This window comes from Rhineura floridana, chromosome 17, assembly GCF_030035675.1.
Source record: "Rhineura floridana isolate rRhiFlo1 chromosome 17, rRhiFlo1.hap2, whole genome shotgun sequence".
NCBI lineage: Eukaryota > Metazoa > Chordata > Lepidosauria > Squamata > Rhineuridae > Rhineura > Rhineura floridana.
In genome coordinates this window covers 20,926,122-20,940,934 of record NC_084496.1, presented here as the reverse complement: position 1 = coordinate 20,940,934, position 14,813 = coordinate 20,926,122, and the positions used below count along the sequence as shown (strand labels likewise).

At 42.7% G+C, this 14,813-nt stretch overlaps 1 protein-coding gene across 2 annotated transcripts in view; it reads right to left on the bottom strand.

Annotated features, from left to right (window-relative positions):
- Positions 1 to 1,971: 1,971 nt before the first annotated feature.
- MAP2K3 (mitogen-activated protein kinase kinase 3) overlaps positions 1,972 to 14,813 on the bottom strand; it is a 93,143-nt gene continuing 80,301 nt past the window's right edge. For both annotated transcript variants that reach the window (XM_061599569.1, XM_061599570.1), the window contains exons 12-13: positions 8,257 to 8,302; positions 1,972 to 6,362 (exon numbers count right to left, since the gene is read on the bottom strand). In XM_061599569.1, coding sequence (XP_061455553.1) covers positions 6,204 to 6,362; positions 8,257 to 8,302 — 205 coding nt within the window. In that variant the 3' untranslated portion in view covers positions 1,972 to 6,203. The remainder of the gene's footprint in view (positions 6,363 to 8,256; positions 8,303 to 14,813) is intronic.

Sequence of the window (14,813 nt, the reverse complement as noted above, 5' to 3'; positions counted from 1 at the left end):
TCAATAGACACTGGGTTATTTTTAAATAATAATAATAATAATAATAATAAACTTTTATTTCTAGGCTGCCTATCTGGCCAAATTAACGGCCGCTCTAGGCGGCGTACACAGACTAAAATATAACATATAATACTAAACAAAACCCCAGTAGTCTATAGACATCCCGAGCAGCAGGTTCACGCACACATACACACACACGGTCTCTGGCCCCTTCAGCAGCTGCTGCTTTTGCAGCTGGAGAGAGACAGGGCCCCACCCTTCCAGGCCAGGTGGAAATCAGCCAGAAATGCAGGGAGCAGGTCTTGCAGAAACTCACACAGGTAGATGGTCTCTGGCCCCTTCAGCAGCTGCTGCTTTTGCAGCTGGAGAGAGACAGGGCCCCGCCCTTCCAGGCCAGGTGGAAATCAGCCAGAAATGCAGGGAGCAGGTCTTGCAGAAACTCACACAGGTAGATGGTCTCTGGCCCCTTCAGCAGCTGCTGCTTTTGTAGCTGGAGAGAGACAGGGCCCCGCCCTTCCAGGCCAGGTGGAAATCAGCCAGAAATGCAGGGAGCAGGTCTTGCAGAAACTCACACAGGTAGATGGTCTCTGGCCCCTTCAGCAGCTGCTGCTTTTGTAGCTGGAGAGAGACAGCCCCGCCCTTCCAGGCCAGGTGGAAATCAGCCAGAAATGCAGGGAGCAGGTCTTGCAGAAACTCACACAGATAGATGGAAATGTTTTAAAGAAAACTGCAAAAGAAACTGGATTGGGTGCTTCTTTTATTGAAAACCAAAGACCAAGTTAGTTGTTAGAATTCATAAAAGCACCCAGTCCTTTCTGAGATACAAAACTATTTTCCATCCCTGCTGGAGCACCTTTTTGGAAAGGAGGGAAGGGGCAGGGGAACAGAAAGAGGAAAAATGAACTAACAGAGGGAGTTCGTCAGAATCTCAAAAGATCAGCTAAGATCAACCCCAAAGCCCATCTCTGCTCCATAGTTTCAGCTCATTTACCTTGAAGTGGGGAAAGGTTTTCAACCCGTGGCCCACACTTCCTGCTGAGCAACCTTCTGGGGGCCACATGCCAGTGGTGGGCAGGACCAGGGGCAAACATCAAGGCATTGTAAAGTGATAGTTGTGTGTCCAAAGGGACACCCAGTGGACACATCACATTCCATCAATGAACCAAGAACACAAATTCAGGTTGGATGCCACTGAAACACAGACGAGGTATGAAATTTTAGTAAAACTGAATGGAAACAGAAGATAGGGGCACAAATTTTTAGGGTTACTACAAACCACCAGTCTTCCCGAAAAATTTGTTAACAAAATTTCTCACCCTGTACACTGTGATGTCTGGTTCTCCGTTATCTTTTTTTCCATAAGAATTCCGCTACAACAGGGTATGGATCATGAGCGGCAGTTTTTAATTTCAGTTTGCTTTTTAATTCATGTATTTGCTGGTGTGTGGGTAGGCTAGTAAGAATTTCGCTAAGCTAGTAACTTGCGTAAATGCATTTTCAAGGCTGTTCACTTCTTGGTTTGGTTTTAGTTTGAACCATTTTCGCCTCAGTCCAAATATCTGGACTTGTACATGGCAGGTAGAGGCTTCCACATGCAAGCCATCTGAATTAAGAAAAAAAATGGACAATTCCTTTAAAAATGCCCTGGCAAACATGAACGGACCAATGCATGTGAATTTTACCTTGATGCAGTAGGTTACTTTCTACATACCTCACCACCCCACTCCATTTGCCATCCAGGCAAGCAAGTTGCATTAGCCGCCACGTTCAAGGGCACATTCCGGCCAGGCAAAAACACTCCAGGAGGGTGTGCAACAAGGCCAGTAAGGGGTGTGACCTGGGGAAGAGTTCCAAGGGCCAGACAGTGAGCCCTAGAGGGCCGCATTCAGTCCCTGGGCTTGAGGTTTCCCATCCCCACTCTAGTGAGAAGTGATCATTTCATTTGCTGGGCTCAAAATGGAGTCTCTCTCGTCTTCCCAAACCAGGTTTTTATTGGAAAGGAGGGGCGGGGAAAAGAGGCTTACAATCCAAAACCATGCAGTTAAAAAAAAGTCCACCAAAGCATTAAAAAAGAAATTGGGGTGGGAGGTGGAGGAATACTTTCAAAGGAGAACCACAACATTCAAAACAGGCAACGATAGAAATGTTACAGGTGCGCAACAACCGCTGCAATTCAACTGTCACAAGGCGCCTCAGGAGAAAAGTGCGGCGCTTCGCCTGGGCACAAGAGAGGGGGGAAAGAAACAGCAGAAGAAAAAGGAAACGTAACCTAGTTTTGTTTTGAAAAAGACCATTAAGAACAGCGAAAGCATGGGTTTTGGAACAGACAAAAGAAAGTACTTCATCGTATGACATCTACTTAGTTTAAGGAAGTTGCTAACCCAACCAACGCTGCTTCTGCCCTGCTGCCTCACCCCTCTCAATAACTGGTAGCAACACACAGCATTGGGAAGCCAGGACAGCAACTTTGCCCCACCGGCCAGTGGCTTAGATGGCTATAAAAGGGGGATGAGGCAAAGTCAGAGAGGAAAAAAGGACTTATAAATGGCTACTAGCTATGATGGGTATATGCCACCTCCAGATTCAGAGGCAGTGTGGGTACTGAATACCAGTTGCTGTGGAGCAACCGCAGATACAGCCACCCCAAAGAACTTTGCTTCCTGCCTGGAAAAGGAAGTTGGCACCTCCCCTCACCCATTCTGCATACACATGCTAGCCGGATGAGTGACAGAACAGCATCCTCACCTGCACCCAAGGGCAGCTTGCTAGCTTAAGGGGCACCAGGTGTGTGTGGGGGTCACATGGCGCATACAACTCTGACCTCAAACACTTTTAAGACTGCTCCATGCCTGCTCGCACACTCCCAGCACCTGAGGCAGGCACCTCACTCTACCTAATGGCAGGGCGGCCCCAACAGTAGTAAAGGGCTGTTACCTTTAGAGCCCTGCTTATACTCTCCAGAGACATCTGGTTAGTCAATGAGATGCAAGATGCCAGACTAGATGGCCCTCTGGATGTGATCCAGCTGTGCTTACATTCCTGCAGTTCCAGAATCCTGGATCTCATTCCACAGAACTACAAAAATAGTTACGGCTGAGAACTTTTAGTAACACTGGAGGGAGGGAGCAGAGGAGGGAAACTGTAATTTCTCCAAAGGAGGTGGCCTCCTTCAAAGACTAAGGCCTACTTACAGGAATCCAAGGACACTCCTTTACAAAGGATTGGTTACAGATCAAGTGGCACTTGTGTTTTTTTAAGGTGTAACTGCAACACTTTGCCAAAGCTCCCTAAGCTTGGGTTGGGTGACTGCCTCCCAAATGCTCGCATTTCAGTTGCTAGTTGTTCTGCCAAACCTTCTCCCACCCATACATAATTTGAGTTTTCAAAATATAATTTATATATACAAATATATTAAAAAGGGGAAAAAGATCACTCAGGCGGGAAGATGCACACCACTGAAAACAAGTGGTGCCGCATCAAGTCATAGATAACACTTCCCCTGTTTGTGTGTGTGTGTAGGGGGGTGTTATACATTTCATTACAACTTTGAAACAAGTGTCATCTTTTCTGGGCAGAGGAGAGCGATACGGATCAAAATTGGACATGGGCCATAGCTGAATGGCAGAGCATCCGCTTTCCGTGCAGAAGGTCAGTCCCTGGAGTAGGAATATAGAAGGCTGCCTTATACTGAGCCATTGGCCCACCTAGCTCAATACTGTCTACACTGACTGGCAGCAGCTCTTTAGTGTTTCCGACAGGGAGTCTCTCCCACCCCTACCTTGAGATGCTGGGCCTTCTGTATGCAAAGCAGATGCTCTACCCCTGAGCTGTCACCAGAGGGGGCTGGAAATGTCCCTTGCCCAAAATCCTGGAAAGCCACTGCCAGCCAGTGCAGGCAATACTGAGCTAGACAGACCAAGTATCTGACTATTTCCTATGTGCAGGCAGATCTGGCATGACAGAAGAAGTGTCTGCTGGAGTTGGCATTTTTGAGGTGGGCGTGGGGGGGGGAGAATGGACACTGCACACACATTGCGAGATCTCACAGATGAATAAGTGATTCTATGGAATCTGCTAATCTCAGGGCGCAGGAGCAGTTACTTCAACTCCCATCATCCCTCTGTGTGTGGTGTGTGCACGCACGCACATGCACACAGCTGCAGCAATGTTTTAATGGGGCGGAACCTTGTACACGCCATCCTTCCAACCCCCTCCTGTCAGCTGTCTTTCCCCTCAACATGCCTTGCTGCCTTGGTTTCCCGCCACCGCGGAAGGCCCATCTGCAGGCACATTTACAAGGATGCAACCCCAGAAGGAATGCAGTGGTGGAAGGCAACACTGGGTAGAAAAAAAGACAGCAAAGGTTCACACCCCTCAAAACATACGCACACACACCCCACACCCAACTGTACTTCTCATTTTAAAAAACAGATCTGGAGCTTTGTTAAGACACCTCTGCACGTACGTTTTTTCCCTCAACCACAATGCTACTTTAAATATCCCCATCTGCGCTATGCTTCCTCTCTCTAGCATGGATGGGAAACCAGAGGCCCTCCCGAGGGACTCCAGCTCCCATCAGCCCCAGCCAGGATGGCCAACAGGTCAGGGAGGAAGGGTGTTGTAGTCCAAAAACTTCTGGAAGGACCCTTGGCCTGGCCTAAGAGGGGTCTGCGTTCCTAAGCCAGGGGAGATGTACCCCATCTCACCACTTCCAATAGGACTTTCAGGAGGACGGGAGGGAGAGGGTATGACGGTGGGGGGAGGACAAACCATCTTTGATTTTCCCCACAACTCTGAGGGGACAGAGCATAGAACCAGAGAACAGCAGAGTTGGAAGGGGCCTATGAGGCCATCAAGTCCAACCCCCTGCTCAGTGTAGGAATCCAAAATTCAAGCATCCCCGACCTGTGCCTGTCCAGCTGCCTCTTGAACACCTCCAGCGTTGGAGAGCCCACCACCACCCTAGGTCACTGGTTCCATTGTTGTGCCGCTCTAACAGTTAGGAAGTTTTTTCTGATGTTACAGGAAGCCAGATTTCAGCTGAACTTGAGCCCATGATTCCATGTCCTGCACCCTGGGATGATTGAGAAGAGATCCTGGCCCTCCTCTGTGTGACAACCTTTCAAGTACTTGAAGAGTACTTTAAAAGCATTTAAAAGAAACTGATGGGTGGGATTATCCCAGGAGATTATTACTGTCCCCCTCAATTCATCGCTGCCTTATACTAAATCAGATCTTTGGTCCATCTGGCTTAGTGTTGTCGGCACTGACTGGCAGCAGCTCTTCAGGCTTTCAGGTACAGAGCCTCTCCCAGGACTACCTGCAGAGGCCAAAGAATGAACCTGGGACCTTCTGCATTCAAAGGGGATGCTCTACAACGGCTCTATGGCCTTTCTCCCTAACATCCATTTAGACCTGGTTGCAGCCAAAACAATTAAATAATCCCGGTTGTTAGAATTAGATGAGTAAATGCTTGCGGTTGTAACAAAACTAAAAGGGGGTGCCTAAGAATCAAGTGTCATGTTAAAACATGGGGGAGATTCCTTCCCAGACTGCAAGAGTGGAGAAGAGAAGAAGCTCCATGGTGAAATGTTCCTCCTCATTTTCCTCATTCTGCTCTAGAGCCAGTTTTCTACATACGGGTGTGTTGGGGGGAGGGGGGTTATGGGGAGGAGAATTTTTTAAAAATGCAATCCTCCATTTGCAAGCTGATGTGGTGCAGTCCGGACACGTCTCTGCCACAAAATGTTTCCCAGACAGACATGCCCATTAACCCACGGCCATGGCATCTGTGGGCTTGAACACCTGCAGTTTCCAGTGGGCTCCCAAGTACCTCCGAGCACACGTGTGCACAGACACACAGAGAGAGCTGCATTTCAAAGTGCCTGGTTTTCAAAGTAACACCATGTGCTTCCCAAAACCCACCCAAAGGAGATTCGGCTTGCGCATGAACAGGTGAAGAGGCAAGCAACCCTCTCCCTTCAGGAGAATGCGCGTGACTGGGAACTGAGAGACTTCTATGTGCCGAAAACATGTCATTCACAGAGGCCTCTTCTTAAATAATAATAATAATAATAATAATAGTAATAAAATTGCAAGAGTCCAACACAATGCCTAAAAATAAAAATAAAAAAAAATTGGGGGGAGGCAGCGAAGACATTCATTCTCTTTTGTGCAAGCCACAGTTGGTGCTATAGAAATCCTTATTTCCTTTTCTCTCCAGCAGGAGGAGGCAAGGATCTTTCTTTCTTTCTTTGTTCGACAGCGAAGTCTGTGAAATTTAAGTCGTCTCCAAGGATTTCTGTGACGAAGGAGACCATATCGGTCACTTTGGTGTCGTGGAGGGTGAAGAAAGGGTGGGCCTGCATGAAAGGGAAAAGCAGAACAGTTTCAGCACGGTAGGCGAGAAGGGGCTATGTCTGCACAAATGGCAAAAACGATTGCAGGAAGGAAAGCAGCAGCCATGTCCTTCCTGGCACAAAGGAGGCAACAACCAAATGTGGAACCCAAGCCCAGGCCTGAAAACAGCAAATCTACCCCAGGGAATTAGCTGGCTAAGTAGCTAATTCCATCCTGTTCTATGCATCATACATTTAAAGCCCATGGCTTTCCCACCCCGCAAAGAATCCTGGGAACTGTAGTCCACACCTCAGAACTACAATTCCTAGCAACCTTTTTTTTTTCCTGCCTTCAAGTCGATCCCGACGTATGGCGACCCTATGAAGAGGGTTTTCATGGTAAGCGGTATTCAGAGGTGATTTCACCATTGCCTTCCTCTGAGCCTGAGAGGCAGTGACTGGCCCAAGGTCACCCAGTCAGCTTCATGGCTGTGTGGGGATTCGAACCCTGGTCTCCCAGGTCGTAGTCCAACACTCTAACCACTACGCCAAACCTTAAACTACCCTTAACTAACCTTAACTAACCTTAAACCTTAAACTAAAATTCCCAAGAATCTTGGAAGGGGAAGTCACATGCCTTAAATGTGTATGCTGCTTCTCACAGGTCCATTCTATCCCCTTTTCTGCAGATTCTTTTTAAAGAACGCACTAGAAACTCTTCATTTAAGAACTACAGACTTTGTGTGCACTCTGTATATTACATTAGCACTTTTCAATGCATTCGTTTTGCACACCTTTTGCATAATGCACATATTTTTGGTGGCCATCCAGAGAAGCGCATGATCCAGCTGGGAGCTGGGTTCTGATCTATAAACAGGTTCAGGAGCGTCAGATCGGGCCAGCCTGCTACAAAAAAGGGGATCAAAACAACCCCCATGCACAGGATACCCTTAACTTTAAATTAGTTGCACAGATTGTTTCCTACCTGTATTATTATTTATTTATTTAACAAAATTTATATACCGTTTGAATGTAAAGCGGTTTCTATGGAATTATAGGAATTCTGAAGTTGGCACTTGCCTTGCTTATTGAGACATTTATTTATTTTTCCCAAAGCCCACCCACCATTCTTTTTTTTAAAAAAAAACACAAAATTTTTTTTGAAGAATATCTTCCCATTACAGAATATAACACCAAAGAGGGAGCTCCCCCAAGGGTGATCCGCCTATTCCCACTCCCCCCATTCAATGTGTGTTTCCCTCATTTTATTTCACCAGGGGCCTTTTCCACCCCCCTGCCCAGCAACTTCATTCCAGGTAACTTCCCAATAAAAACATTTATGTATGTGCCTTAGGCTGCAGCCTCAGATAATGCAAAATAAGCAGGTTCTAAAAATAGATGACTTAGCAGTATTTAAAATGTTTCAAATCTTGTTTGTTTGTTTGTTTAGTGTGAGAGTGGCCGCATTCACACCATATAGCTATTCCACTATTATTCCACTTTAAAGGAGTCATGACTTCCCCCAAAGACTCCTGGGAAGTGTAGGTTGTGGGGGGTGCTGAAAGGAGACCCCTATTCCCCCTCAGAGCTAAAATTCCCATAGTGGTTTTTAACAGTCAATCCCTCTTCCCAGAGAACTCTGAGAATTGTAGGTCTGTGAGGGGGATACGGTTCTCCTAATAACTCTCAACTCCTTTCACAAATTACACTTCCCAGGATTCTTTGGGAGAAGCCATGACTGTTCAAAGTGGAATAATAGTAGAATAAATGTATGGTGTGAGTGTGGCCTGGATATATGTGTGCACGTCCATGTGCATAATTCAAAAACTGCCAACAGTAACTCTATGCACCATGCATGCACAGACACAGACATGCAGATACATACTGGGCAGCAAAGAGGTAAAGGGGAGAAACTCACCATAAGTTCCAGGTAGCTCATTCGTTCGGCAGGATTCTTCCTCAAACTGGGGGGGGGGGGGGGAAGAAAAGCAAAAACAAGGAAATTAGAGAGAAAAATAGGAGAGTCAGAGGTCAATCATTCAATAAGTAAAAAGAGATGGCAAGAGAGGGCGACGGGACAGATTTTTACACGAATGGGAAGAAAGTCAAGGCGATATGTAACTTTTAAGCATTATTTAAGTGTTGTGTGAATACGGTTGTTGGCTTAATTTATGTGGCAGTTTTATATAATCCTGAATAAAGTTACTTATATAAATAATAGTTTCGTGATTTTTGGAGGTTTAACACACACACACACTCTCTCTCTTAAAAATGAGAGAGACACACGGTATATGTATCACCACATAATAATCTTATTCAGAAAAATAGAAACCCAACAGTTTCCATCACATTATAGCTGTCAAGACAGGGGGGCAGATGTCATTATTCTGCTGCTTATCGTAGTCTCCTTTTATGGACACTATCTGTCTATTTACATGCGTCGCAACTGTCTTCATTAATCAGGGACAGTCCCTGATTTCTGTTATCTGTTCCCAGAAAAACAGTTTTTCTGTTTGTGCCTTTTCACATGCCTCGTTGAAAGGCTGTTAGTGTGAATGTCTAGATTTGCCATACTTAAGGCTTCAGCTTGCTACCATGAGTCTGTAAGGAGACAAATGTGGTACGCACTGGGGAAGGGGGGGGAGTCGAGGGCTGGGAAATACCCCTCATTTCCAAGGCACATACATGTCAATGTATGCGCAGGAACCTAGAGGCGCTTCCGCCAGTCATGTCACATGCTGGTGAAGCTCACTGTGAACTGCCCAAATGGTGCTGACCCATGACAGGATCTTTTCAGTGGTGGCTCCCCGTTTGTGGAATGCCCTCCCCGGTGAGGTGTGTCTGTCTCCCTCACTATTGATTTTCAGGAGGAATCTGGAAACATTCCTGTCAACCCAGTTATTTGATGGCTAAAGGGGACTTTCTTGGCAACCTGATCACGGATGAAAAGATTAATTAATTAATTGATTGATTGATTGATTGATTAAATTTATTAGTCGCCCATCTGTCTGGTTGTCCAGCCACTCTGGGCGACGTACAAGATAAAAAACAATACATTAAAACGTTAAAATTTAAAACCATAACAGTAAAAACCTAACCCACCCCAAAAGCCTGCCTGAAGAGCCAGGTCCTCAAGGCCCAGCGGAAGCTCATCATAGAAGGGGCATGTTTTTTAACTGTGTTTTAGAATGTTTGTAATGGTAATTGTTCTTTGGAATGTTTCTAACTGTGTTTAGTATGCTTTCCTTTTTCTCGTTAAATTGTTTTGTTTATGTTTGTCGCCCTGGGCTCCTTTGGGAGAAAGGGCATGATATAAATTAAATAAATAAACAAACAAACTGCTGATAATAGATTGTAGACCAATGAATGCATATTGGCACTGTGTAATGGTGGGGGTGGAAGACAGGCAGACAGTGATTCTTAATATGAAAGCACAGTTATTCCAAGTATGCTCCTTTTTTCATTTGGAAAAAGACAAAGGAGGTTATTTTACTGTTGGTCACTTTGCATTTTATATTGGGGGAGAAAAGCATTTTCTTTACACTAAACAAACAAAAGCAGTCAAAAATCAGCAGCAGAAAACAGTTTTAATAAAACAAACAGTCATTGTATTAAACTTCAAACCAGTAACAGCTAAGGGGTCCTAAATCAGTCTAAATGTTTGCAAGATAAAAACTTGGATAAAACTTATCTAAAGATGTGGAGGATTAAACCTGGGACCTTCTGAATGCAAAGCGGATACTCTTCCTTTGAACTATGGCCCTTCCCTTGGGCCATGTCCTACTTTTTTGCTATTTTTATTCTGCAATTTGTAGACATCTAGTTGTCCCCACTTCTTGCTCAAGTAAGGTTAGTTAAGTATTTTTGTGTAAGCTATCTTATTAGGAGAAGAGAAAAAACAACCCTTGGTGTTTCATTGGTGATAGCAAAAGCCCGGTCAGTGGCAGAGAAGACCAGAAAAGAAGCTAGTGAAATGGCACTCATCAATTGTATTTTGAGCCATTAGGCCAGAAATGGAGCTCTGGTTTTCTTGTTCCAGGAATTTTATTATTATTATTATTATTTCCCACCCTACCTGCCAGCAGGAATCCAGGGCAGCATTACCTGGGGCAATGGTTATCTTTTGCTTGCTTAGTACCGTACTGTAAATGGCAACAGTTCTTCTACACAGTAGTCATTATCTGCATCTGTACTGTTCCTAATCTTGGTCTACAGCAAGGCTGGGGAACTTTTTTTTTAAAAAAAGTCCTTATGGTCAACCTTCCAAGGGCCACATGCCAGTGGTGGGTGAGGTCAGAGGTCAAGTAGGCAGAAGAATCAACGCAAGTGTTACCTTTGTACAGTAGACTAGTTTCTCCTCACACTCACACACCCCTCCGTATCCTCCGTCCAGACAGGCAGGAGGCATTACCGAAATTCGAGGGCGCTTAACAGCCACGGAAAAACAGGAGGGTACAAAGCAGGGCCAGCAAGGAATGTGACCTGAGGAGAGTTTCAGGGGCCTGATAAGAGAGGTCTGGAGGGCCGCCTTTGGCCCCCTGGGGTGAGGTTCTCCAACCCTGGTCTGAAAATCACAATAATCTATAGGCTGCAGAGAACATCCAGAGTGTACATGTGTTGGGGTGGGATGTTCTGATGCACAAGCGCTGTGCTTAAGTGAAGAAGATTGGCGCTACAGCAGAGTATTCTGTTGGGTTTCTGTCCAACCACAGAAATGACGGTGGACATCTTGACAAAACCATTGCCAAGAGACTGTTTCTAGAGACTTCGGGTCAAGATGGGACTCTTGGGTTCTAACATGTCAGCTTGAGGAGTGTTGGGTTTAAGCAAGCTTGCATGCTGCCCCCTTTGATAGGGAGATGTTCCCTCTAGCTAATATTTGGGGAATCTCTCTATATACCTGTTTACCATGATGTAACTTTCTCAAAGGGTGGGCTTATTTACCTTCTTCCTCCTCCTTTGTCTGAGGATATTGTAGATTCCTGCATATCCACCATTACTGAGATTTTACCTCTAGCAGAGGCAGCATGGCAGATGCTCTTCCAGAAGCATCATCACCAAAGACTAAAATGGACTAAGACTTCTATTTTTTCCATCTAAGCTAGAGCCTAAGTTTCCTGAACATATGAAAGGTTGTGAGTAAATCGTGACTTCCGGGAAGTGGTGCTGGCTGGTGGTTGTCTCTGAGGGAGCTCTGCCTCAGAGGAAGCTTTTTTCAGGTTAAAAGTCAGCCAAGAGGAATCTTGGACTGGCTTAAATGTTCTCCAAGGTACAGGAGAACCGATCAGATCTTCCACAAGACTTCGTTGAGCTGTCGGCGGCTGGAATTGATCAGGAAATTCCTGAGATAAGAAGGCAAGCCGATCGGCTGAAGACGGAGTCAGGATTTTCACGCAAGCTGGACTGGAATGAAGCGAAGCGTTTTTTCTTTTCTTAAAAAAAAAACGTTCTTAACCAGCGAGCCCACTTCTGCCTAAACCTTATCATTTGGCTTAAATTACTGCAATAAAAGGGATTTGTTTATGAATCAGCAATTGAGAAACCTGGGTGAGTCATACTTTTTCTCTTTTAAATATAATTAAGGAAGAAAGAAAATATAAACAACTTATTTACTTTTCTACGACAAAAAGCTGGCTTGAATTTGGACTTTTAAAGTTTAAAAACGGATGAGAGGTAATTATTATATTTTGGACTATTTTTCTCTTTGGACTATTTCTTGTTGGATGAATCCGCTGCTCGTATATGCTACTAATTGTTTAGTCTTGGCAACCAGAATTGTTTTGCATTCTTGGATGCAGATAAGGACTGTGTTGTGCTGGCTGGATTCCAATTACAGGCCTGGAATATTAACTCTTCTTTTTGGTGGAGGGAAAAAAAGAAGAAATAGACTGCCCTTAGGTTCTGAAACAGTGATTAATTTTAGAAATTAAAGGCCTCTTTTTGAAAATGACAACTAAAAAAACAACTAAGGCCCAGGGGCGAAGAGGTTCTATTGATACACAGGAAGAGGATATACCCCCAGAAATGTTTCAAAAAATAATGGAAGGGATTAATGCTATAAAACAGGAAATTAAACAGGAAATGAAAATTGAATTGACAGATATAAAAGACTATATTAAAACACAAGTGGATGAGATTAAAGGGACAATTGGGCAAATAAAGGAGGATGCAAAAAATACTAAAGAAAAGGTACAAACCTTGGAGAATAGAACAGATATACTAAATCTGGAACTAGAAAAAAATTTGGACTATTTAGCTATGACTGAAATGAGAAATAAAGAGCATTGTTTGAGATTCCGTGCAATCCCTGAGGAAACAGGTGAAGACATTAGAGACAAAATTGTTAATGCTTTAGTAAAATTTCTGGACTTGAATGAAGATAGGATGGAATTTGAAATAGACAAAGTTTATAGAATTAACTCCAGATATGCAACAATGAAAAAAATTCCAAGAGATGTGCTTGTTCACTTCGTAAAGAAAACGACCAGAGATATGGTTTTACAGCAACACTTTAAATATACCTTTAAAATTGATGGTAAGGAAATACTGGTGATGAAGGAAATTCCTATTAGACTTTTACGTAAGAGAAAAGAATATGCTTTCCTTACAGAAAAACTTAAGCAATGCAAAATTCAATTTAGGTGGGACGTTCCAGAAGGAGTGATTTTTACATTCAGACAACAGAAATATAGATTGAATACTGTTCAAAAAGCAAGGGACTTCTTGAGAAAAGCTTCAAAAGATATGGAAGAAGATAAACTCAAAGATATGGATACAGTTCCTGGGAAACAAAGTCAACAAGGATACGCAGAGGAGGGGAAGGAAGATGATGGATCAAAAGGAGCATCAGGCAAATTTTAAAATACACGTTTAACGATGGATTACAAATACCTAACTTGGAATATAAATGGAGCCAACACGGCGCAGAAGAGAAAGAAAGTGTTTCATTATTTGAAAAAATTAAAATTGGATATAATTTGTCTACAAGAAACTCATATTCAGAAGAAAGATTCTAAATATTTGATTTGTAAAAATTTGGGTGAAGAATTTATTTCAGCTGGACCAAAAAAAAAAAATGGAGTTGTTCTCTATATTAACCCACAATTGCTTCCTAAATTGGTATTATTGGACGATAGTGGTAGATTTGTGGGGGTTGAAATTACTTTACAAGGTACAAACATTTTGATAGTGGGTATTTATGCCCCCAATGAAGATAAAACAAGGTTTTATACAGGACTTATGGAAAAATTGTCAGAGTTTTCATATGAGCATTGGTGTGTCATGGGTGACTGGAATGGGGTAATCTCACCAAAAATTGATAGGCTTTCTGAAAAAAATATCAAAGAGACACAAGGTAAATTACCGAAGATTTGTTTTGAACTCATGGAACATCTAGAATTGGTGGATACCTGGAGATATATAAATGATAATGCAAAGGAATTTACTTATTTTTCAGAAAGACATAAAACATTTTCGAGGATTGATATGATTTGGATGTCAAAAATTTTAGCGAAGGATATTTTTAAAATGGATATATTACCAAAAACTTTTTCGGACCATAATCCTGTGATATTAACTTTAAAAAAAAAAATCTTGGATTTAGATGGAGACTAAATGAATCTTTATTACAGAATGATAAAGTAGTACAAGAATGTAAGAAGAAATTAAAGGAGTTCTTTGAATATAATTTACATAAAGGAACAAGTGAAAATATTGTTTGGGATACAAGTAAGGCATTTATGAGGGGATACTTTATTAAATGTAATTCTGAATTTAAAAAAAAGAAACAACAGAAAATGCAATTAATTTTGGAAGAAATAAAACAAAAAGAGGAAGAATTGAAAAAGAATCCAGCTAAAGTTTCTATTGTAAATCAAATTAAAATGTTACAGAAGCAAGTATCAATGTTGACAGTTAGAGAAATTGAAAGGAAATTAAATTTTGCTAAACAAAGGACTTTTGAATTTGCAAATAAACCTGGGAAATGGTTAGCATATAAATTAAGAAAAGAACGTCAAAAAAATATTATTTTAAAGATACAAGAAGGAGATGAGACGCTGACAGACAATGTAAAAATTAAAAAGATTTTTCATCAATATTACTCAACATTGTATAAGTGTCAAGAAATTCCATCTGAAAAAATAGAAGAGTATTTATTTAAACAGAATTTGCCTAAAATTACAGATTTTCAGAGACAAGTTATTAATGGCCCTATTACGTCAAGAGAGATATCTGAAGCTATAAATAAAATTAAATTAGGAAAGGCACCAGGACCAGATGGGCTATCTGCAATGTATTATAAATGTTTGGAGGAAGAACTCCTGCTACCTTTACAGTCTACAATGAATTCTATTTTGCAAGAGGGAAAGATACCGGATAGTTGGAAAAATGCTAATATAACATTAATACCTAAAGAGGACCAAGATTTAACTAAAACAAAAAATTATCGGCCAATATCTCTACTGAACAATGACT